The sequence below is a fragment of the Onychostoma macrolepis genome, chromosome 01, assembly GCF_012432095.1.
Source record: "Onychostoma macrolepis isolate SWU-2019 chromosome 01, ASM1243209v1, whole genome shotgun sequence".
NCBI classification, from domain to species: Eukaryota; Metazoa; Chordata; class Actinopteri; order Cypriniformes; family Cyprinidae; genus Onychostoma; species Onychostoma macrolepis.
In genome coordinates, this window is record NC_081155.1 from 23,785,847 (window position 1) to 23,813,214 (window position 27,368).

At 37.2% G+C, this 27,368-nt stretch overlaps 1 protein-coding gene across 3 annotated transcripts in view; it reads right to left on the reverse strand.

The window, feature by feature from the left end:
• The window catches only part of epha6 (eph receptor A6), a 122,529-nt gene that overhangs the window by 16,768 nt on the left and 78,393 nt on the right, over positions 1-27,368 (reverse strand). For all 3 annotated transcript variants that reach the window (XM_058771585.1, XM_058771592.1, XM_058771576.1), the window contains exons 4-5: positions 19,476-19,631; positions 17,394-17,729 (exon numbers count right to left, since the gene is read on the reverse strand). In XM_058771585.1, coding sequence (XP_058627568.1) covers positions 17,394-17,729; positions 19,476-19,631 — 492 coding nt within the window. The remainder of the gene's footprint in view (positions 1-17,393; positions 17,730-19,475; positions 19,632-27,368) is intronic.

The following is a 27,368-nucleotide window of genomic DNA, read 5'->3' on the forward strand; positions in this document are numbered from 1 at the left end:
ACCTTAATGTGCACAGTCAGCGGACCACCTCAACCACTTTTATTGAGAGCATTTGGGGGTTTTATCAGCAAATATATATATATATATATATATACACACAGTGGAGAAAACAATTTCTCACTGGAGGAAGCAATGTTAAGGATGAAGGACTCATTTTAGCTGGAAGCAAAGTTAAAAACCTCTTAATGATGGATTTGTTTCTCACAAACGTGGACTGGCATCATGTGGATTACTTGTGGATTATTGTGATGTTTTTATGAGCTGTTTGGGCTCTCATTCTGACGGCACCCATTCACTGTAGAGGATCCATTGGTGAGCAAAAGTAGTAACTCTAAATTCCTCGAAGAAGAAACAGACGTATCTACATCTTGGATGGCCTAAGCAGCCTGAGTAAATTTTCAGCAAATTTTCATCAAGGTTTACAGTGTAAGACAGAGTTTAAACATGTGAAATGTGTGTTTACAGCAGCTGAGGTTCTATCTGTCTGGGAGTGAATGAGTTTACCAGGTGCTCTGAGAGAGGGAAGATCTGACACAGAGTTTGACAAGGCCACGTTTGATTTGTTCTCAGCAGTGAAAACAACTCCAATTCAGATTCAGAGATGAATAATGAGAGACGTTCGAGTATTTGTCTAAACACACTCAAAAATCATCCACCCCCAGATACACATGTGAGTCTCTCTGAGGCTCACAAACAGCAGCAATTAACTGGAGAATGAAGCAGCTGCAGTAAATATGCAGTCGATACTGCAGAACTCGGGATGAGTGCAGGCCGATACATGTAATTGCAAACACATGTGAGATGTGCTGACGCTTATTCTTTCTCTTATGACTGTGTGTGTGGATGTATGGGTCGTTATATGTTTATTGAGTGTGTAAGGGAAAAATACGAGTCGGTGTTTGTGTGTTTGCATGATTCTACATATGGGCCAATCAGTATTTGTTTCAATTAAACTGGCTTTTTGGTAAATGCAGTGAGGCATTAATGCATCGAACACTAGCAGTTTGAGCTGAAGGGAGTCGGGTCATCATAATCAATACTAATTCACACTTTTGTAGTTCAAGGGTAATTAACAAGCTACAGTGAATTAGCGTCCCACCTCTGTCTCGTCACGCTCACTGGCGGTGGTGCACTTCAGTAGAAATGTGAAATCTGTACATTTCTTATAATAGTATGATTTGGACGGAATTGAGATGCTGCAGCAGTTGTGTGAAAAACAATGTGCTTGAAAACTGAAGAGCCAATCAAAACGTCAGCTCAGTTCAGCTTCTAAGCCAGCTGTAACAAGCAAAAATAAGATGAAAAGCACAAGAGAGAGGCGGGAAGTGAGTGAGAAAGTAAAAAAATAAATAAAAATAAAAAAGGTAGGTTGTCTCTAGGAATAATTGTTAGTTTCCGGTAACAGATTTGTCTTGGAGTGCAGAAAAAATAGATGATATTCTGTTCCCCTCCCCTGTCCAACCAGATCTTAATTACTGCACCTATATGGGCCATTATGTGCCAACACCTGGCCTCAAGGGAAAAATTTGTACATTGCATAATTTTTCACTTCGAGCTGTTCCCACTGCCAGGAAAAATAAATAGCTAAATAAATAAATAAAATCAGAGAGACACTGAGAGAAAGAGAGAGAGAGAAGGAAGGGGGTGGTAAAAATAACACGAATAGGCTCTCTAATCCCCCTTTCTCTCTATTCTGGGTAAAGACAAAACAAAGATTAAAAGAAAATTGCAGAAGTGTAAATACATTCACAAAGCTAGATGTCTAGAGAATAAAGCGAAAAAAAAAAGCTTAGAACACCATCCTAAGCGAACTGAGGGGAGAAAATAATGACTTGAAAAACAGTGTACTCTACATTACTGTAACAGATGCAGGGTTACCATAAACTACAGAAGAAGCAAAAAATAAAAAATAAATAAATCTGTGTATTATCCAGGTGGCACTTCTTTAGCCTGCGAGGATTGATATATCATTGCAATGTACAATAAAGAGAGGAGAATAGTCCAAACAACTAGTGAAAACATCCAGTGGAAAGATCAATGTTTACAGACTAGAAAAAAACAGACACGTGTTTTATTCTGCTGGCAAGTCTTAGTCCTCCAAGACCATCAATGAAAATACCTCACACAACTAAAACCAGAAAATAGCTTAGGTAAAATCCTTCAGCACATGTTGATTTTGCAAGGCAATTTTGACAGAAAATCTGTGAAAATCTACACAGAAACATAACGTGTTAAATTGAGCTGATAGTACAATGGTGTTATTTGTAGCTTTAAGCATTATTGGGTAAAACTTTAATATAAGATTCAATTTATTAACCTTAGTTATGCCCTTGTGAAAAAGAAGTGTCCTTAATTATTTTGAATGTGCACTTGTATAGTGTTCTTCTAATATTAAATGTATATTTTTAAAAATTTCTCTTTTAAAAAGTTTCTCTTTTAAAGATGTAGTAATTTGAGACTTTCTTCAAATTACTACATTTTAATCTTTTGTTGTGATCTAAATAAGTGCATTTATTTTGATTTGTTGAATTGAGCATTTATTGTTTTTATGTTCAGTTGTACTGTATCTAGGACTATTATTTTGAAATTATTCATGGACTTTTACTTTGCATTATCTCTTTATGTTTTTCTCCCTCTAAATAGTTTCCCTTGGATACTTGTGCTTATCACCCTGCATGTGTCTTGTTTTGTTTCTCTTTCCCCCCCGAGTACATATAACCCTTTGTTTCCTGAAGTCCTTGTTTTAATATGCTTTGTTACACTATTCTGTTTTGTTTCGCCCTGGTGTATTCTTCCTTTTTTAATTTAATAAACAATCCATCACAAACCGTTACACTAAGGCTATATTAACACTTCAAGAATTAATGTCATATTGTCTGTTCACATTATTTTTTACACATGGTCAGTATCAGATCTAAGAGCAAAATGATCACAGTTTTCATAATTTTTCTTTAAGTTTTGTTTGAATAGAGATATTACCATGGTCCCTCCACTGACGTTTTTAGAAGCTATCTTCCATATTAAACGAATGACCAAAGAGCTACCAGTATATCTTTGGAGTGACTCCCATCAGTGCAAAATTGTGATGAAAGTTAATCTAAAGTGATGTAAAAGTCACATGAATTCTGATGACTGGTACTAAATTGTAAATTTATCATTACAAATGTGCAGTTACAAATATATTTAAATACAATAACATACGGAGCAAGTTTCAACAGAAATGCATTAAATTACTTTAATTTGCATCTAACTAAAGTTAACTGTACTACAGAACTGCACTGCAAAGTGTTATCAAATAATGAAATAATAAAAGAACATTTAATAAACAAACACACATGGTGCAGAAGACTTGCAGAATTTTATGAATGACAAGCATTCTAGTTTTACAGAAATGGGTGCAGCTGTCGGTGCAGTTTCGTGTGGGCCTGCTCATGGGAAATCACTCTGAAATACAAAAACATCTGAATAGGCACAAACTGAGCGGGCCGCTTTCACATTTTGACAGACCAGAATCAGAAAGACAAAATCATTATGATGTCTGACAGGACTAATCTGGGTTTATTAAGTCCATAATTGCATATTAATATGCCATTTTGCCAGCGATATCAGTGGGCTAGCAAATAAATCTTCATTAAAGTTTAAACAGGTGATTGCCATTTCACTCTTACGGTCTGTGTTGTTGACAGAAATTGTACAAGAATTGCAATCCATCATCCTCTTAAATTCACAATGGAAAACAAAAACAGAAAGATTGGGGAAGAGAGAGAGAGAGAGAGAGAGAGAAAGAAGGACAGATGGCACTAAAATGGCAAGTTCTTTGTTCTCCGTTTCATTGACAATGCCCAGCACATATACATTAGCATTCCAGCATTCAAACAATATGTGTGCAATCACCGTCAGCCTGCCACTCACTAGCCAAGACACAGTGCAGTTAACTCTCCATTATAATGCCCTTCAGGGGAATAAGAAAGCTCTGCTCAGTCTCAAGTGCTTTGAGGGCTGCCGTGGGGGTCAGAAGTCTGGATGTCTGTCTCTGTGTTCTCTGGCGCACAGTCTGTCAAAATGGAGACAGTCACCCTAGTCTTTTCCCTTTCCCTTTTCCCTTGTATCTCTCAATCTCTCTGTCTTTCCCTGGGGGACAGTGAAGTGTCAGCGTGTGTCTTTGCCCCTGCTCAGCTCAGTAAGTTCTATGGACATTTTGGCCTCAGATACATTCAAGAAGTACTCTCACCCTCTCTCTATATAGTTAAATTAAATTATGACAGGTCACTTTTTCAGATTTTTAGGGGTTCAAGAGCATAGCGTTGAATCCTTATTGTAATTGTTAAGATTTTCAAAGATCACCAACAGACCAAACTGTAAGGCGTAGAGACCAGGGGCCTTTCAGTACGTGCATTTTCTGTATGTACGTTCATTTTATGAATCACACGTACACATTTTAGAAATTATCGTAAGATCAATTTTAGGATGTTTTCTGTGCAACATTTTATAAATGAGGCCCCTGAAACTTCAAAGGATAGTAGTACCTACCCCGTCTACAACATCACCAAGGCTCGCCCTGATTGGCCTGACGGGGGCGCTACAGTGATCAAAAGTATGATATCGCTCATAACTCCTAAAGCACAGATTCAAGTGTCTTATATCATATGAATTCCTGGGTCAAGACAAAACAAAACTCACATGACGGATTTGATTGCACCTTGGGCGAAATGTTTGGCTATTTTTTATTAAAAAATTTTTTTTTTAAATCCATCCGATCGGAACCAGACCATTGCAGAAAAATTCTCTGGAGAGTGAATATCAATAATTAACAAAATAAATCACACTCTTCAGAATCCTGTTTCATGCGCAAGATGCTGTAAAGTGCATGTTTACATGGAGAAAACAATGGAAAAGCAGCAGGGTGGAATGCAAAACCCTGTAAAGAATGCAATGTTTTTACAAAACATTTACTGTTAATAGTCAACCGGAGTGTTATGCTTTTAGTTATTCTGAATTTGAATTGCCTTGACTTTTTTGGGTTAACCTTTAAACCTGAATGTGTACATTCTGGCTAAGATCTGTTTAGCATTTTTCTTATTTTATATTATAAATTCGTATTTTATATTTATGAACATTTAGGATATGTTTTAGACAAGTTTCATGCATCTTTTCTGCAAAGATATTTAACAAGACATTTGTTTTACATTTACACCATGTTGACCATTTCATGTGTGCATGGCTGTAGCCAGGGTTTGAAAATTAGTGAGGTCCGGGGTGGGGTTAAGAATTGTGCTATAATAACCCCATACAAATACAGCTCATTATATACACTAAACCAGTGGTTCTCAAACCTGTCCTGGAGTACCCCAGCCCTGCACATTTTGTATGTCTCCCTCATCTATCACTCCTGTTTCAACTCTTCAGCTCATTAGTGGAGACTTTTGATTGCATCAAACTTTAATCTACGTAACCTACTTGTTCTAGATCTGTGTACTAGTGTTAAATACTACTGTTTTTGACCGCATTGATAATGTTTCTGATGGATAATATCATGCTGTTTTATGCGTTTGCCTTACTGAATGCGCTATCCTGTCAGCAATAACCTGTCCATGGGCTTTTTTGATTAGTTTAAGTGCTGGCGATGCAGTGTTGCCAGAAATCGAAAAATAAATAAAAAATAAACCAAAATTATTTAAAATCTTTGCAAATAAGATAAGATAAAGATATCGCTGACCCTAAATTGCAACTTCCCACTTGATTATCTTTCTGAAGTGTCAAATTAAATGGAAAAAACAAGTGGCAACACGATGGATCTGGCAACACGAAGGCTGTGCCTGCACCCTTACTCACAACTCTCTGAAGTCTCATCACTCCACCAGCGTCTCGCAGCGATCGTTTTCATACCACGGATGTTAAACATTCTTGCAAACTGTCTAAACTGAATTATACATGTGATGCAGACATTCATGTGAGTTTTAAACAGCAAATTAGTCATTCAGAGAACAAGTTTTATTTTTGAACATGAAAAATTTACTGAGGTCCGGACCTAGCTGGCTACGGGCTTGCATGTGTGGTACACTTGGAACAGATCCTTATTTATGGTTTTGCAAGTTTTTAATAAAGAGAATGTTACTTGAATTATGCTGTAGTTTCAATTTATATGAAATTTTTATCTTGAATTGGCCAAACGTTCTGAAAAATTGAATTTGTATTTATTTTTTTACTATTATTATTATTATTATATTATTATTTTACCATATTTCCCAGCACTATTTTTAATCAGTTATGAAACTGGTATAACACACACGCAAGCACGCACACACACACACACACACACACACACACACAGCCCAACCCCCTGTCACTTATCTTTTCCCTACCGTTGATCTGAGGTGCTCCGAGCCTCCCAGCTCTGTCTAAAACTGACAATGAAAGGCTCCGCTGAGGCCACTGCAGCTAAAAGCCCCCAAAACGCACTGGGATGTAATGTTAAATAAATGACAAACGGCTCAGGGATGAGGGTCTTTGGTCAGTACTCAGGGGCCAGATTGTCTGAATGAGGACAGCTTGAGGAAGTAGTGTAAATATCACTGCATTAAAGAATCTAAATGACCATGGATCTAAATAAAGTAACTTAACTTATGAGAGTTTGCTGTCAATTGCCGGCATGCAAAATGAAATAAGTTTCAGTTTTGCTATTTATTTTCCTTTTTCTTTATTGAAGTTGTGTACGTATAGGAATTACAATATCATGGAGCATTATTTGTCATTTTTTCCATGCGCAGGCTCATCTCTAAAGTAGATTATGCCTGGCTGAGTAATTTTTAAAATGAGATTTGGCCAGCTAGTTTAATATCTTAGATTGCCATTTTATTAGTGTGGCTCTTATTGGTGACGTACGAAGCTTGAATAATTTAAGATTTTTTACACATTTTTCTTTATGAGAAAAGCTTTTTATTGAATAACCTCTATATTTCAGTGCAACGGACGTTTTTATACCAGAGCATCTGAGAGTGGGACTTTCATCAAAATAACAGACGCCGCCTGGAATTGATTTGGTCTGAAATTCCACAGATAAGTATAGACAGATGAGAGAAAATGAGGCTATAGATATGGATGGACAATCATACAAAGGCAGCAGAAATATAATTCCCTATATTTACAGATTCTTTTTTACAGAACTATTGCTGTGATTTGATTAGCCGTATACGTTAGCACAGCTATGCTATTAGAATTTCAACCATGGTGTCACGATTACCAGCTGGAGTGCCCTGAACTCTCACCAGAAGGCACTCCACCTCAGACTCTTGCCCCTGTACCCTGGACTCCATTTCCTTAATCAGTTCCTTGCTCCTCATGTGATCTTGTCATGTGCTACCCTTGTCTGTGTTATATGTTCTGATTGTTTCCTTGGTTGCATGTGTCTTGTTCTCATTGGTTGGTTTTGTCATGTGTTCACCTTGTCTAGTATAAAAGATGCTCACACCCATCCAAGATTGCTGATTATTGTGAATAGCCATCCCTTGTTCCTAGTTTCCAAGTTTACCCTTTCTGTGTTTCCTAGTTTACCTGTGTTTTTGATCCTTGGACTGTTTCCTTGTTTTTTGATTGATTTCTGCCTGCCCTGACCATTGCCTGTATATTGGTTTACTTTTTTGCCTCTGCCTTGGATTGCATTGTTTGCCGGTGTTCGACCCTGCCTGTTTTGACCACATTTGTGAATAAAGCCTTGCATTTGGATCCTATGCAATACGGTATTTTAAATAACGTTCGGAACGCGACACTGTTTGAGAGGGGTCTCTTTTCACTATTGCATTGTGGCGAGGACACGTGTCACTAAGCGTGAAAGTTCTTAAGCTGTAGAACTAGTAGAACGTGATGACACCTTTACAGTCTATGGATGACACAGAAGAACTCATCCACAATATCCACCGCCCACTGCCATCAGCTCCCGTGTCTCACACACACGAGCGCGACTTTAGCACTATATTTAGCAACTTTCAGACCCTTTTAGCGGCTTTTTTCCATAGAATATACAAACTGACAAACCTAGCGACTTTTTTGGATAAACCTTAGCTACGGTTCAGTTGGAAGATGTCGCCAGTGCTGCCCCGCGAGATCTGACTCTCCCGGCGCAGTGTCGCCTCTCTCGGCGTCTGTTCTGTGCAGTGAGTGGCAGAGAAGCACCGCATTCAGTTGGCCGTACCGCAGCAGATTCGTCAATAAATGAGTACAAAACAGCGTTTCCAAGCACCTGCCGCTAACTGACTGTTTGGAATTATAAATATGAGCATAGTTTGTCTGTTAATATTATGCACTTTTGTTTTTTAGTTTGTTACTCATACGCAGACAGTGCGCTAAATGAGACAAAAAAGTAATATAGCCAAAACCACCGCATAGCCGTTCTCTAGTGTAACGTTAGATGCATGTTGATTTTATCAGACGATGTCGCAATTGTAAATGAGAGTGACTCCTGGTTAACAGTCACTATTTAGTGTGGAATTTTTCTACAATATTCGCTCATCATGACAGTAAAATAGGGCATTCTAAGTCAATCTAATGCAGTTTTTCCTCTCTCAATCAGTAAACACCCGGTCATGCATGAAAAAAATAAATACCGTCATATACCGTGAAACCGGTATAATTTTGAAAAATACCGTGATATAAATTTTTGGTCATACCGCCTAGCACTAGGATAAATCATCATGGTTTTCATGCTGGTTTATCATGGATAGGGCCAGACCAATATAACCATTCAGTTCATTGCTAAAACAACTAAATCTGACAGAGCAAGAAAATCTTGCTAGGTTAAGCATGTTAATATGTCTAGTTGGGAAACCAACAAACCAGCATACAAAAACAATACATAGCCAGTCATGCTGTTTTTTTTTTTTTTTTTGTTTTTTAAACAGATCGATAATTTAAGAATCTTTCAGAAAATTTGTGATAACAGCGAATAACACGAATATATATATATATATATATATATATATATATATATATATATATAAATATGCATATGCATATACATATATTTAATTTCTATATATACATATATTTAATTTCTATATATACATATATTTAATTTCTAATTGAATTTTATATATTAACATACAGTATCTAGCCCATACAGATATGTATGTTTGTTTATGTATGCATAATACATTTTTTTGGACAGTATATGTCATGTACTGTACATGTATATTCATTCAAAAACCTGTCAATACATGTTGAGATTATATAAGTAACTATAAAAGATAGACAAGTTTTACACACACACACACACATATATATATATATATATATATATTAGTGCTGTCAATCGATTAAAAAATGTAATGGACTGTGATTAATCATGATTAATCACAAATTTAAAATACTAGGATTTACCTGTAAATGTGTTGAAATAAAGAAATGCATGAAAAACTAGTTTAAGGAAACAGAACCTTTCACACTTCCGCCAGTTATGAGACATAATCCTATATTAATCCTTATTTACCAAGCCACATCGCTCCAATCCCAGTATACATTTACCCAACTATTATCAAAAGTATTTCTAAATAAATACAACAAAACATTTTCTTGCGACCGTGCGTGAAGTATTATTCATTATAAAGAAGAATTGGACCTGTTCTGCAGCTGCATTAGAGCTAACATTAGCATGCTTCATAAGACAATTTATGAGATTAATAGTGCACTTTTACTCAGAACTCACTTTAAACCACCATCGAGTGTTTGTAATAACTTCCTTTTGCGATCACATGTGGAATTTGGTCGTTTACTGTTGTTAAAATATGCTATTTATAGCCTTTTATATCGCTGCACAAATTAGCATTTCAGATATAAGTTACACATTCAACTAAAAAAGTTGTGCTGAGCTGAAACTCACGTTGTTTGTGATGTTACAACCGCCTCTCCGGTCTTAAGTTTCCAGGGATACATTCCAAGTATAATACACATTAGTAATACACATTTTTATTTGTCTACATACACTTTGGGCGGCCGCGGTACATTATAAAAGTAGCCCAAAAAAACACAAACCATGGCTCTGTAATTTCCCCCGCGACTGTATTTTCAAAATAGACCACTTGTGCCGTTACCCTGGCAACACTGGTGCTGTAGCCTCATCACACAATGATAGATAACCTTCTGCGCTGCGATGACGGGAAGAAGTTGGGATCAAATCTTATCAAAAGATTAATCTGCGTTAAAAAAATATTAAAGCGTTAAAGATTTTTGATTAATCGCATGCATTAACGTTAACGTTGACACCCCTAATATTATATATATATATATATATATATATATATATATATATATATATATATATATATATATATACTAGGGTGTAACGGCACGCGATCGAATCGAACAGTTCACGGGTAAATTCCAAATGGAAGTGATCCTCCCTATCCCCTTGGAGTGGGGACTTTGGAGTGAACATTATGTATTGTGCCATTATGTAGTCGTTTGGAATGCACTTGGCAACGGGAGAGACGTAATTTCCTCATTATCTTCAGCTGGGATGTTCCCGTGACAACGCAGCATGGTGTCATATGTGAAAATTACATATCGCATTTATGGGTTACATACTCGACAATATTACTCTTGATATAGGGCAATATATGTCATATATTAAATTTTCATATGAGAGTGTTGAATAATACCCCTTAATCACAGTTTTATCATAGTTTATAGTTAAAGTAATCGTTGCAACTATGCGAAAATTGTTTTTACATTATTATAGTTTCAGAATCCCTGTTAGGGAATCTTGCTTGATTTCCCAGATGGGTCAGGCTGGCCGGTTGGCTGGTTTTAGAGGGGTTCTGGACACTAATCAGCTTGGCCAGGCTGGAAGACCAGCTTAAACCAGCTAGGAACAGAAAAGCTAGGCTGATTTAACTGTTTTTTTTTTTTTTTTGGTGTGGGAAAAAGATTACATAACTACACTGTGGGAAAACAAAACATTAGCACCCCAAGAAGCCAGTGGCAGCATTGGTAAGCTGTTTCAGAGAATGAACCTGTTAAAAACCAGCACTGCTGGCAGAAATGGTTGTGAGCGTACATGTATAAACGCCGGAGGACTCGGGGGGGGAATGTGTGTGCATGCTTGTCTTGTCGGGCTGCCAATGTGTCAGCAAAGTGTGCAGGTACACATGGATATGCATGCATATATCAATGTGTCCAAGCATGTGTGTGTGTGTGTGCATGCTATGTAATTGAGAGTTCCTCTGACATTATGCAAGCCCACAAACATTCTGACACCTTGCTTTTGACAATTCTATTCAAAGCCTAAAAATAATAAATAAATATAGAATTCAGAGTTCGGAACTGCACAACATGTAGCCTCTCAGCCCCTGGAGAGAACATTTACATTTCATATGTCTCACACAAACTCATCCACTCTCCAGGAATGCCTCAAACACACATATCTAAAACATGCCATCCACCCACCCATCCAAAAGCAATGGCAGCACAGAAACCGTGTTCAGTATTAATGTCTGTAGCACTTTGAGTTCTCCAATAGTATTTCTCACATAACATTTCAGTCTGACAGTACATTTGTGCTGTAACTCACTCTGGCTGTGGGCTTCTCCTTAAAGACACGGCTGGGTCAAACAACACCTGCCAGCCCCAATATCGCTTTATGTTTACAGTGAATGACTGCACTTTGTGTTGACCAAAAAATGCATCGAAAACTCTCCAACAGAGCTTAACATATTCACATTACTGTACAGTTGCATCATACTGTGAGCTTAAAGCCCCTATTGGCTGAGTTTACTTAAAGCTGCAGTGTTTTATTTCAGTACCATTAGTAAGACCAAACATAATTACACCAAAAATGACAAAAAATGAAAAATGTCTTCCCAAGCATTGGCCATTGTTTGGAAGAACAGGACATCACCTCCAAGGTTAACTGAAACTAAAACTATTTAATAAATATATAAATAAATAAATACATTTTTGCAATGATTTACAGAAAACACTCACTAAAATGTCTTTCAGTGTAACAATAGTTTATATAACAATAAATCTTGTCAGGCATATTTAGAAATCATTGGATGTCATTGAAAGACTCACAGTGCATCCCCCCATAATTAATTGTAATTTTAAATCTTTACCAATCTCAGCCACTACCCTTGAAACACTAGATTTCCTCATTTGTCAAGTTTTTAAATCATTTAAAATATATTTAGTATGATCTTATTATTATTTTTTTTTTAAAGTCCGTGTAAAGAGAATTCTGAGAATTGTTTCTAAACACATTACAAATGTTAGAAATGTATTGATGAAACACATTACAAAGACTCTGAACTATGTAGTACTGAATTGTGGAGTTAAATCGTTAAACAGTTTTTCACCAATTCTGTGTTCAGGATTTTTTGGGCGGGGCTAAAACGGTGGCTCGATGACGCAATGGAGCCACTGAGCGTGGCCCCGCCCCTAACACTATAATAACTATGTTGAGAGGTCAAGTTCTTAGAGCGTGTTCACACTTGGCGTCTTTTTTGACTAGAAAAAGTTGACAAGAGCGCTTTTTTAGTAAAATAAAAAGCTGGCAGCGTTTTGGTTACAAATAGCAGCCGAGGGCGTCTTTTGTTGCTATAACAACAGCTGCAACGGTAGCTAGCTAGTGCTGTGTGCTGCAGAAATGTTGGCTTTTGAAGTTAACGGGGAGGGTGTCAGTTCACAATGGCATTTGTGGGAGCCCGACATTATACTGGGAAGGAAACTGTATGGTGCTTCCAACAATTTAGTCCAGGAGCTCCGGTTGGATGATGCACGGTTTCATACTATTCCTTGTGCTCCAAAACTAGTACGATCTGTCTACCGGCCATCTTCTCCTTTTTTCTTGTTGTTTTTGTTGTTATGGAAACGACTCGCCACTCGCTTGTCATTGGTCAGCTGTCAAAAAGGTGCTTGACGTAGGGCGTTTTTTTCAGAAAAGTTAAACTTTTTTCAACTTGAAAAGACACCGGCGGTGTCAGGATTTTTTTGAAAACACAGTTTACTCCATAGGTTTATAATGTAAAACAGACGCCGGCAGCTTCAAAAAAGACGCCAAGTGTGAACATAGCGTTAGTTTGTCTTTTTGAATGTCTGTGATGTTAAATATACAGATTCTAGGCAGGGACGGTTCTAGGGTGGATACCTGGGTCTTAGCCCAGAGACATCAATATGTGGCAGAATACATACAATTTAAAAACATGGAGCGTTCACAATTCGCATCTAAAAATGCATGGAAACGTGAGCTTTACCGCTTTCTCTTCTTTCAAAGTGCACCGGAGCTTGCGCTCTTGTGGTGTTTGCCGTTGCTAAGCAACCATGAGCCCTGCACGCCTTGAAGACGAGAAGGTTTCAACCAAAGTCTCTTTAAGGGTATTCTATAGTCTTTGTTTCAACTCACTGCACGTTGAGTGCGCTTGCCGCGCGTCTACAATTAAATAACGAACTCAACCATGTATGGCTGTATAAATCCAATTAAGCTACTAGAGGTATCAGTAGCATCCATTCAGGTTGTAGCGGTATTTGACAGTTGAGGGAGATGGCCGCTTTGGGCATGGTTTCGGCGCCGACAGCGGACACGCCCCCAGCGTTTGAGAGCAGAGAGTCCTGCTTATTTTTCAAAGATTTTGATAACTTATTTTAGTTATTTGGCTTTTTTTTTTTTATCATTCAAATTTGGCTGCTTGGTTAATAACACATTTTTCTGTTGTGTGACAAACTCAGAACACATATTTTAATATCACTTTACACGGACTTTAAATATGTACAGGTATGAAGTAGTATGTTGTTTCATTTTTACATGAATATATGTTACGCTGAATGATGATGGAACATTTTTTTTTCACCTATTTTGTTTTCATCAAAGTTATCTTAAACATTAAAGTAGAAGCTTTACTTGCATTGAATATGCTTTCCATGCACATACAATCACCTTAATGGAACAGCTTGTCTTTGACCCATACCAAAGAAAAAAAAAAAGTTACACACTGTGGCTTTAAATGGTATATGAAAGACATTGACACCTTGTGCAAATTAACTCAAGGTTGTTGTATTTCACTAACCGCTGTGGGTTAGCAGGGGTTCAGAGGGAAGAAAGAAGTTTCAGATCTATTAAACATGCTTCAATCACTGTGTGAGGAGCTGAGGGTCTGATATTTTTGATGCAATATGAATGTCTCTGAGTGGCAATGAGAGTTCACCATTAAGGCTTGTTTGGATCTCTTGAATCATGATGCTTTGGCTCAGCCGTCCGCATGGCAACAGCCTCTGCTCTTCTCCAGCTCTTTCTGCTCATTAATACTGCACTGGTTCTAGTTAGTATTGGTGGAGGAACTGGAGGTTTGTTGGCCCCTTGCCCCATCATCACCCTTGTGGGATTCCTCCACAGAGTCCAGCCCAGCCCCACGGTCACTACCCCCAACCCAACCTCTATTAACATTTGATGTGGGGCTAAATAGACACCGGAGAGGAAGATTTGCTGTGCTGCAAATGCTATAGAGTTGTGCTGTAATGAGCTCTGGTTTTAACTTTGGCAACTGAGCTCTAGGGATAATAAGTAAAAGATATTTATAGCATTAAAGTTACAATTAAATGTGAGCTTTGTCATTATTAAAACTATTGTAAACATGCCATTCAATGCTGCAATAAATTATTAGGGAGTTTTGCAATGAATATAAGATCAAGATCACCTCTGCTTAGACTGATCTAAACATCTGGGCAATTAAGCCAAACTTTATGAATGTCATTGCACCAAACAACACCAACAAATTTAGTTGCATTTAAATTAATGAAGCTTTCATACCTTTGAATCAAACAAATATTGGACACTTTCTGGTTGTCAAACTGTTGATTTGATGAACTAGACCTGTGGTTTCTCTGCTAGGAGACTTATTTGCTAGGGTCACTGGCTTCATAAATCCCTCTAAAAATGGCCTTTTTAATGGATAAGATGGGTAAGTAATTGTAAAAATGGCAAGAAAAGCAGTTCTGAGAAAAAGTCCAGTATCTTTTGTTTGCAGATGACACTCTGTTTGATACCTTGTTATCTAGATCAGGGCTCTTCAAAGGGGGTTGCCAATCTCAAACTCATTTTATGTTTTAAATGATACAATATTAAGCTATCGTCAGCCAAATTTATGTATGTATTTATGTGTTTATTTATTCATTCATGCATTCATTCATTCATTTATACATTTATATTTAATTATTTGGAAAATATTAAATTATTTGATTCTGTACATCAACAATAATTATTTTATCACCTATGCAACATAATCATCATAAATTACGTAAATACAGTATTTTAAAGGAATAGTCTCTCAAGTTCATCTCAAGTCCGAATCCAAGACCATATTTTCATAGTCTTGGACTTGTCATAGATCCAAAATGATTTAGACTCAGTCTTGACTTGGACTCAGCCTAATCAGATCTCGGGCCGGGAATCTTCAAAATATCTTCTGTTTTGCAGAACAAAGAAGGTAATACAGGTTTAGCGCATTATGAGGGTCAGTAAATGATTTGTCCATTTAGGAGTCCCTGCTCTGAATCAATAAAATTCATATATTTAGAAAATTCATGCAAGTCTCTACAAAACTGCTCTGAATATTTTATATATGCTAGGCTATATATACACTGTGCAGCTCAATTTCTTCCCTATGCTCTGTCTCCTTCCCTCTCCACAGGTGGTAGATTGAGGGCTTGAAGGATGGGTGTGAAGCTCTTCACTGTGATTACAGCTCATGAGGCAGATTGATCATATCAATCAATCTTTCTTCCTCACTGACACTGATGCTGATGAGCCTCCCTGTCTTTACAACGGATAAAATGACCCTGCCAACAGAGTATAAGACCACCTGGTCCAGATATGACTTTTAACCTCTCACACTTCTCCAGACATAAAATCATTCATCATGTTGCAGTACTTCATGCAACAAATTGTACGTCACACTGTTGTTTTAAAGGAGACATCTGGATAACGGAAGATGAGGAACGGTTGAATCGCTATGCTTTACCAAAACACAAACCACTGGAGCTGAAACACAATCCAGCCAATGAAAGTGAGCAGCGAATCATCAGTCAGAGCACAGGAAATGGGCACACACAGGGAAATTGATAAAAACGATGTGAGAATAAGTCCTGAGAGTCGAGAGAGCCGTCCTGTGGAGAATTGGGCAGATTCTAATAATGAAGTTTGGCCATATCTGCGGATACAGCAGCCAGATAGAGGAAGACAGCAGGCTTTTAGATAAAGCCGTGTGTCTCTATTAGTGTGAAACTGAGCTTAGGCCAGGAGACATCCCGCATTTGATGTGCTGAGACAATGCCTCTCCAGGATGAAATGAAATTTGCAGTTATCATCATTATCATGATGAACGATGAGAGTCTGGCCAGGATGGCAATAGTTATGAATACCTTGTGCCAATGGGTTTTTTTGTTTTTATTTTTTTTACAGACTGGGAAAGCATGCTAGTAGGTCTATTGTGCTGAACATCAGGAGTCAGAGGTTGGAATGAGAATCTGAGATGCTGTAATTTAACCAGTCAAGACTGTATGCAATCAACTACAAATTGGACCAATACTACTAGATAAGAATATATATAACTTATATTAACTGTTAGTCAGTATGGTTTTTTTTTTTTCCTTTTTTTTTTTTTTTCACTAGTGCTACATTTAATTGTTCAAAAAAGTAATATGAAATATTTAATAAAATAAATTCTACTTTATCGTATTTTACAATGTTATTTATTGCTGTGAAGTTTAATTATCGCAGCCATTACTCCAGTCTTCAGTGTCACATGGTCCTTCAGAAATTATTCTAATATTCTGATTTGCAGCTCAAGAAACATTTCTTATTATTAGCAATCACGCTGCTTCATATTTTTGTAGAAACTGTGATACATCTTTTTTTTATTTCTTCGAAAGTAATTTAATAGGATGTTCAAAAGAATTGCATTTACTTGAAAGAGAAATATTTTATAACTTTAGAAATGTCTTAGTATATCTGTTGATTGATTTATTGTATCCTTGCTGATAAAAAAATTGTACTGACCCCAAACTTTTAAAGTTTAATTTGATTTGATTTAATTTAATTACATTTTTAAGTATTTTTTCATGAGCTGTTGGAAGACAGCCTGCAGTTCCAGTTGTCCTCCTATGAAGCCTTCCCTATACCGATAATAACTATAATTTATAATTAATGAATCAGCTTTTTTCTTTATTAATGTATCATGATGCATCAGAATCACATGCAGATATCTATTTAGTCCACTCCTATATTCTTCTGTAATGTGAGCCTTGTTTGTGAGTTTATCATCACAACAAGTTTCAACTTTAAAAAAGCCTAGAATATCAATGATCCACTGTTCAGTTCAAGTCAGTTCAGTGTTAAAAAAATCTCTACTCACCAGCCTGATCTGTGCTGACGGTGATATTGGCAAGCTGTCTCTCGGATCTGCCCAAGCCTGACACTCCATTCAGAGCCTCGATTTGGAATGTGTAGTTAGCATGCGCCACAAAGTCCTGGACCACCACAGAGGTGCTAGTGAGGCCCGTGGGTTTGGGTACGAAGCGCACGTTGCTGTTGCATGCCTCGCAGGCCTGGCCATCAGCTCCGCATCGGAAACAGAAGACATTATAGCTTACATCCTTCCGACCACCTGTGTCACTGGGCGGAGTCCACTCCAGAAAGAGGGCGGTCTCATTGATGTTAAATACCAAGTTTCGAGGAGAGGAGGGCGGTCCTGAAAGAAGAGACACACCTGACTCATTAGCAACCATAATTATCATGCTGACAGAAATCCATCTGTGAGAGGAAAAAAAAAAAAAAAAGCCTATTTGAGCAAAATATTATGCAGATTAAGAATGTTTTATCTTTTTTCCGCTCTCTCAAAAATTATGCATATGCATTAACTAATGAATCCTTTTAATGCCTTAAAAAACCACTCGAGAGCATTTGCCATCTCTGTTTCTCTCCCTCCCTCTGGTTTCGCTGATATACAAATGTCTCTGCTCTAGTACCCTGGTTCTGCTTCCTATAGAATGCCGGCTCAGAGCCAGATACAGGGAAGTCTGCGTTTATCTGCTGTTTCCCAGACCCAGCTAATGATGATAATGAGAATATGTCCTAGACATGATTATCATAGTTAATGATAATTGCACCCACTCGTGAATAACAAGGAAGTAATTATTCCTCCTCTCCTGTTTTTAATGCAGATTGCTGCTGGTGTTGAAAAGATTGAGTTTGGTGAATAATTTGGGTAAGCGTGATGGGGGGCAGAAGGAGGGAAGGGAAGAGGGTGATGAAGCAGAAGACTGAAATAACTGGAATTCTGATCGATAGAATCAGAAACAATAAGAGTAGAAATGAGAACGAGAATGATGAGAGAGAAAATGTATGCTCATTATCACAATTTTTTGGCACATTTAGTCTTATTGTTCATCTTTAGTTTATCTTTCTTAATTACTTTCTCAATTATTAATACTTATTTAATTAATTCCTTTTAATTTAAAGCTCTTGATTACTTTTTTTGTTCTGCACTGGTACTGAATTATATCTTTTTAATCTTATTTTATATATTTATTTCTCCTCTGGGAAACTCAAACTGGTCACGTCTCTTTTATCACACCGCTGACTCGTTCACTCTCACTTCAATATGCAGCTGGAGTCTTCTTGTGTCACAGTTATAGATCGTATTGAAAATGATCATTTTGAGAGCTTCAATATTAATACAGTATCATTGCAATATAGTTTTAGTGTTTGTCTTGTTGCTAGGATGATCAGATCACACTTGATATCACAGGATAGACTCTAGATTGTGTGGAATTGTTTAAAGGAATAGTTATGAGTTTGTTTATTCATATATTTTGGAGAAATTCAGAATTGCATCACTTGCTCACCAATGGATCCTCTGCAGTGTGAATGGCTGCCGCCAGAATGAGAGTCCAAAAAGTTGATATAAAAGTAATCCACACCACTCTAGTCCATCAATTAAAGTCTTGTGAAGCCAAAAGCTGCATGTTTGTATGAAACAAATCCATCATTAAGATGTTTTTAACTTCAAACCATTGTTTCTGACTAAAATATGAGCCCATAATCGATAATAATACTTCCTTCAGGAGAAAAAATCCTGTTGTCTTCTCACATCAAGACCCACCAAAATATTTTGTTTAGAACTGTTTTGGACTATTTTCGCTTGTTTTTATCAGCTGTTTGGGCTCATTCTGATGGCACCCATTCACTGAAGAGGATCCACTGGTGATGTAATGCTAAATTTCTCAAAATCTGTTCTGATGAACAAACTCATCTATATCTTTGATGATCTATTCCTTTAAGTATTATTTGGTTGTTAAAACTAGGGAGTTTTAAAGCTGCCACCACTTTGGAAAAACAAATGAGCTGTTTTGTCATTGCATGTAAAGCACACTAAAATCGAAACTGAAAAAATAAAACGGGAAATGAATGAAAACAGAGCAGTAGGCTGACTAACGTGTGCAGGCCATGGTGGGAGGGTCCTTGCTGGCTCTGTAGTAGTTTTTTTCGCAGTGACACTGTGCCGAACCCTCGGTGTGGCTGGAACTGTGTGGGGGACACTTTGAACATTTGATGTTTCCTGCAAAGGCTTTGTAGAACCCAGGTCTGCAGGCTGTGGAGAAAACATAAGATAAAAGTTAAGGCTGTGCGTTCCAGGATTTATTGATAATACAAATTTATTTGAACCATTAAATTGAATTATCCAGTATGCCAATTATTTAATAAAATGAACAGCTAATCAAATATATATCCCTATTTCCTAGGAGAGAACACACATGAAGAAGGCTTTAGAACAACAAAGGCTTTAAACCTTTAATATATTATATTATTTATATAGGATAACACATATGCATTTTACCAAGTTTGGTGTCAGTAAGACTGTTTTTTTTTTTTTTTTTTATAATAATAATAATAATAATAATAATAAAAACTTTTATACAGTGAGTATGCATGGAATTGATTAAAAGTGACAGTACAGACATTTATAATGTTATACAAGATTTCTGATTCAAATACTGTAAATGCTATATTGTAAATGTTACATTCTACAAATAATCTAGAAAAAAAAATCATGGTTTCTACATAAATATCAAGCAGAACAGCTGTTTTCAACATTGTTAATAATAAACATTTCTTGAGCAGCAAATCAGCATATTTAAATGTCTAAAGGATCATCTTACACTGAAGACTGGAGTAATGGCTGCTGAAAATTCAGCTTTGCATCACAGAATTTTATTTTATTTTTTTAAATGTAATAACATTTTCACAATATTACTGATTTACTGTACTATTGCAAATAAATGCAGCCTTTATAAGAATAACTGAATAACTGACTTCTTTCAAAAACATTAATAATCCACTTTGCAATCATGTTCACACAAGACTCATTCTAGCATTCCCTATTTGACAAATTCAATATTTTATGTTATTTAAATATTATATTGTTGGTCTAAACTCACATGCAGACAAACATCCCTAAATGACCGGTTAAAATAGTGGACACGTATAAGGCAGACAAAATGTGAGGAAATGTTTTCAATCTTTAACTATCCCATCAGTCTCCATGGAACTGGTAGCTTAAGAGATACATTAAAAGCTTCTCCTTCTCACTCTCTCTTTCTCTCTCTTTCTCTCCAGTGTGCAGCCTAACTCATTTGATCTTTTCTATGCTCCAAACCCTAGTAGCTCTTAAACACTCCCCGTCTTGGACTTAGACTCCACACTGAAAAACTCGCCAAGGCCCAGGAGAGCAGCCAGACGAGACTGAGTTAAGTGGTACACACACAAGCACACATACTTACACACATCATAGATGTAAGATAGCAGATCTCTTTCTGTAGTGTCTCTACCGCTGTCTCTCTCAAACACACACACACACACACACACACACACATACACACTAGTTTTACTCTTATTTAAATTTGCTCCTTAGAGGTTGGTAATTCTCTATAGCCACAACATTACAGGCATTGATCTGTTTCTCTCTGACTCCAGACACCTTCTCCAGTAACAGGGCCATTCCCGGAGAGCTTCCCCAGCAGCCTTTCGTCCTTACTGTGATGCAGGGAAACAAGTTGTGTGCGCAGGACCTCTGTTAGCATCTTTTAAAATCGGTATAGGTGTTTGGCAGCTTTCCTAGCAAGGAAAACAACTCCAATGTATAAATCATTAATGAGGGTTCTTACTTTTATTTAGATCTGTTGTAAACAAAGTCAACTTCTATTTCACGGAAATGGAGAGCATATATTATGGAAGTGCAAATACGACAAGCAGTCAAACAAATAAGCCACCAAACAGATCTGAGAAAAAATTATCTTTCATGATTTGCACATTAAAGCCAATGTGAAATGCGGATCGCAACCCATTTTATTTTCACAATAAGACATATTTTGAAGTGAAACTGGATATTGCATAGGAGAAAATGTAGAGTGGGTCTTTTATCTTTTTGGAATTTATTGGAAAAGTGTGCATTAAATTCCAGATGGGACAAAGTGGTTCAAGATGTCAACTGAAAGGGAACAACTTTTTAGATAAAAAGTTATATTTTGTTAAATAATTTTTAATGAAAATAAAAATATAATTTTTTTTTTTTAAATATGGAATATTGTCCACTGAAGTTGTGAACTATAAAATAATGTCAGACAGTTATTTTATTAATATTATTTTTTTTTTTTTTGCTCAAGTTATATATAGTGTTTCTGTGATGAAAATGATGGTGGTTGAAATGTTTTTGAAATATTTTTGGAATAAAATGTCTTGTTAAGGCTAATTTCACAGCTAGCTTTTTTTGTATCCCAAATACACACAATTAAAATATATTCTCACACTTAATGAGACATACATAATTTGACAAAAATACAGCATCACTGGAGATGACACACAATAAAATATTCATTAAAAAAAACATAAAAAACAACAACAAACAAATATGTTTAAACAATTAACCCCTGGGATATAGGAGTGTCCAAAGTTGAAGAAAGACCATTTTATATAAATTCATCACTGTTGCTCCAATTATTTCTGTTCTTAGTGCTACTGCTCCTGATCTTATTATTAGTATTACTCTTATTATGACCTCTAACTAGAACCACAAGTATCGGTATTTTTACAAGACCCATGGCAGCTCTAATTAGGCCGACAGAGGAAGTAGATCTGCTTCAGTGAAGTGAAGACCAGTGATACCAAGAACGGTACGATTCTGCAGCATTTACCTTTCCCCAGAGGATCCACAGGCAGCCATGCTGCAGAACGGTTCAGCTCTCAATATCAAAGGATGCAAAGCAGGATGAGGCAGCGCTGGAGGCAGGCATGATAACAAAGTGGTCATTCGGATCTAGGAAATTAGTTCAGTTTTAATTTGCTCACATTGTAAAACAACTCCCGGTATGGCTCTTTATGAGGCTTGTAATTACACAGTGGGAAAAAAAAAAGAACACTGGCATGGGTGCGCTGGGAAAATAAAAGCAAAAAAACATAAAAACAATACTACATTCACCTTTAATTAAGCTTCATTTTCAGTAGTTTATTTGGTTTTATTTGAATGATTTCTGTTGTTTTTGGAGCAATTAAGCCTCATTCATATACCACACAAAAAGAGTCTTTTCTGCTACTTTCACCTAAAAAACAGTTGCCGGATCCAGCGATGTCCAGAATTCAGACGTGTGCCTTCTAAAAAGCCAATTAAATACAACCCTCAGTGCCAGTTAATGGACTCCGTAATGGCTATGTCAATATGAATATATATTTTTTCCCCTCAGTCAGACATGTATTGAGTATCAGCTGACATACTGTCTGAGCAGGGGGTTAGAACAGCAGGGGAGATGAACAGGAGACAGTAATTTAGAAAATCGATCCAATTCCCTGCAACCGCACTTTAAACTTTTCTAGAAAAAACGGCCGTGGCTCTGGGAACAAACCTTGGAAAAGTTGTTCGGCTGCCTGACCTCCAGTTCGGGCTTTTTCTTAATGGTCATGTAGCGCATAATAACAACGTCGAGGAGGGTTTAGGCGGTCCATTTAGAAGAAAGTGGAGTATTTTATTATTCTGAATGTGTCTGAATTGTTACGATGACAGACAGAGTAGAGAGTAAGTCTCTCTCTCTCCCCAGCAATCATCCCATCTCAATGGCACTTTGCTTGCCCCCGAGGACAAGACCTTTATGACAGGAGGACAAGAGAGTGTCTGTGTGGAAGATATAGTTCTAGAGATTCTTTCCCTCCCCTTCTTTCTTCGTCTTTTCTCCGTGTCTCTTTTCCTCTCTTACGATGACAGTTTTGGGGCATTTTCCAGCGCCGCTGTGTTTGTGTGCATGAGGTGTAAGGCTAGGAGACTTGTACTGAGGGAAAGAATTTTAGGAGAGAGCGAGGAAGAGATGTAGTCCCACAGGTAAACAATTTCATCGTTAGCACAGGGGACTGCCGGTAGAAAATGCAATTATGATTTCGTATGCGGTTTAAAATTCTCATTCGCCTTTAATGAATAGACTCAGAGCTAGTGACCCGATGGTGCAGAGCAGTCTAGGCCTCATCATCTCTCTTCTCTCTCTCTCTTGCCTTTTCTTGGTCTCTTTATCTCTCTCCTTCATTCTCTCTCTTTGTCCCTCCATCTGCCCACCTCCCTCTCTGTATCTCTCTACTCTCTGTTGACAGTCTATCTGGGTATGGAAATAGGCATTGGAGATTGCCTCCAGCTGTATGTCAGTCCCCAGAGGAGGAAATAGACCCATGATAGCACAATTACTTAATACGCTAAAAAGCTGGAAATAATAGCTTTGGTGTGCGAGGGAAACAAATCGGGGAGCTTTGATAGGCATAAAAAAAAAAGAATCACAAAAAAAAAGAAATTCAATCAGTGGTCCATTTCGGGCAGCCCCGGAACCTGCTGATTCCACTAATTTGTGTTATTTTTTTCGCCTGAGTATTTAGATATACAAATCCCATTGAAGGGTTTTCCTGAATGCTAATCGTATCTGTCAGTTAGCAGTTGGCAAACAAAAGGGTAGAGTGACAGATTGCTGGAATATACTCAATGCTTCCTCACATGACAGTTTTACAAAATGTGGAGTATTAACAGTCATTATTCAATTTGGAAAGGCAGACTATAGCGAAAATTGTAATGGGCTGCTAAATGTGTTCAGCGGCTTGCGAGCACGTGCTGCCTTCCTCCGACTTGCCGCCCAGAGCGAATATTGAAAAAAGAATTATAAGCATTGGGTTTTAGGACAAATGATTCATTTTTAATCTCCAGTTGGTATTTAAATGTTATGAATGTGATTTTCTACCTTTGCACGAGGAGACGCGTGTGTATTTTCTGGCTTATGCTCAGCAATATGCCTTCATTGAGCAGAGGAAGAATTCTGCTTTCCATTTACCTGTCAATTTGATGTATATTTAACTCGCTGCTAATGCAGAACTTGCAGTTTGGTCCTCTATGTAATGCTACTGTGGTATTGCGGAGTTGTTGATATCGCAATTTCGCTCTATGTGCCACTGAGGAGGACACTTAACTCTGGGCTGCTCCAGGGGGGCTATACCTACAAACAGTTTACTCATGAGTAGCACTGAGTGGAAGATGTAAAATTCACTTTTACATGGTGTTTGAACATAAATGTATGTACACAATCACCCTATACTGGTGTTTCTTTAAATCCCCAAAAATAATAACCCCTTTCTCAGATCAAGCCATTCACAGATTCTGGCCTGATGTACGTCACACAGACCAAGGACCCTCCCACGACTATTGGTGAACACTGCCGTTTTAGCACAGACCCGGCCGCACAGAGTAAGCTGTCAGTCCGCCACTGTTTCGACGCCAGAGCAGGTGTAGACAAGAACGTCTCCTAAGCGACTGAGTTGTTTTGTAGTTGGATGTAATAATGAGCATAGCAGTCATTTACTCCCGACATCTGAGCCGCTGAAGATGCAGTGGATTACGTTTGGAGGGAATGCACCCTCCAATCTATCTAAATGAGTCTATGTTCGCGCGAATCAGAAGAGAGTATACGATTTTTTTATGAATCTTTGCAAATCGCCCTTTCCTAATAATGTGCTAGTTAACCAGTTCTGCAGGGAAACGTTCTAAAATAAGTCACCTAAAAAAACCAAAAAACAAACTCACTCTGGGGGGGACAGCTAGAATATTTTAAACTCACCAGTGAAAGGGTTAAAGGGACACGCCCTGAAATTGATCGCTGTGAAGGTAAAAAGGTTGTTATTTTACACTAACATACTTTGGTTAAAAATTTTTCAATGGTATTGTCACAGTTGCCTTCTGTGGCAAAACGAAGAACAGGAGACGAGAGGTAAACTCAAACCAAACAGTCTTTAATCTTCTCAAAACGGGGTAACACAAGACAGGCAGATACACACAGGAACACAACATCTACGTTAATACCCGACCCTAGACAGTGGAAAACACAGGGTTTAAGTAACAGAAACTAAACGAGGTAATTAATCAAACACAGGTGGAACTGAATTAACTAAACGGGAACTTAGCGGGAACAGGAATCGGAAAACCAAATATGGGCATAAGGGAACACGAGGGAGAACTAAGTCATGGGGAGAACAAAGACAGAAAACACACACAGACAGTCCTAAGGCGTGACAATTATAGACTTTTCATGAAAACCCTAAAGAATCATATAAACTTGTGGAAAAAGGGCATCTAAAGACCCCTTTAATGTAAGAGCGGATGCAGCCATCTCTTACTTGAAATTGCAAGCCTTCTGGTGTCATTCATTTCCACTTATTTTAGTTGTATGAAAACAGTCTGATTTCCCCATTGCAAAACAAGGTGGATAGCAGTACAAATGGTATGTTTTCAGCACAAATCATAACCAAGCAGAAAACTATATTAAAACAATATCAAAATTAGTTTTGGCGTGTTGTGTCCAGTGTTGGGCATGTTACTGAATACTAATCACGTTGACTGCATTCGCTCGAATTGATTTGCTGAAATCAAAACAGGGACGATAATAGGTGAGCACCAGCCAATGAGATTGTCGTTTGCGTGTTAGTTCCGCCCACTACCAGAGAAACCAGCCGTTCTTAAAAGCTGAAGAAAGGAATGTTATTTTGACAGGAAAATACAACAAAGAATATCGTTTACATGTAGCGCATCAATTCTGCATGTTATGAAAGACTCTCTCGCTCTGTATCTTTCTTTGCGCTTGTGAGACAAAGCGATGGCGAGCCGTGCGCCTTCACACTAGAGTTTACGGTATGTCAAATACAGCTACACTGCGCATCCATTCAGATGAACTGACAAATAAATTTCTAACAAAATTATAATAAATTATAGTAACGCCACATTTTATTGTCAGTAACGGTAACGGTGTTGTAACGGGGGAAACAGTAAATCGTTTGATTACTCGTTACTGAAAAAAATAACACTGTTAGTAACGCCGTTATTCCCATCACTGGTTGTGCCACAATGCATACAGCCATCTTGTTTCTCATACAGGCAAATGCTATTTTGAGTACTGTTAGTAATTTGAGTATTGGCACATACTGTGACTATGTTTCTGTACTGATGCATAAGTTATTTATCTATTATCAATTATTGTGTTTTTTCATTGAAGTGTCAAAGATCAATCCATATATATGCATGTAACGATAATTAATAATTGCAATTAATTGCAATAAAATATATTATTGACATTTTAGGACCATTTTTTTGCCACTGACTTTATAAAGATAATAAAAAATGGTGCTGACACAAGTTGAGGGAATTCCCCTTAAACTTTGAAAGGATACTTATTCTGACAGTGACTTTTTTCAGTGTTACATTTTTTAATGTAAACAAACAAGCATGTAAACATATCATGGTGAAGTCGATATAGTAATTCTAGCAACAGGCCTATCCATATAAAATGAAATTAATATTTTCCAATAACAAACAAACAAACAAACAAACAAACAAACAATTTTGAGTGGTTATGGGAAAATATACAAGATTTCAAACTGTAATTTTTTCAGCTTTCCATTTTTAAGCAATACATTTCCACAAATTAAATAATTGCTAATCTACAAATGAATGAAAATCATTCATTCACACATTTGTATGTTGTGTCCATTACTTTTCACAAATTTTAAAATCAACCATAGCACTTCGAAAAAAATCGAAAATCAAAAATAGCATCTTATAAAATGACTATAGCACAATATTAGAATTTTAGTATCCCACCCCTATGATTACTGTATAAATAGGGGCTCTGCATGAAAAGTATATCCTAAAACAACAATGGCTACATGCTAAAGTTGTCTGAAACTACTTTTGGCAGACGCTCTTTGATGGACAATATTTCTGATGCAATGCTTTTGTACTCCTTCAGCTCATAAAGATGGCATT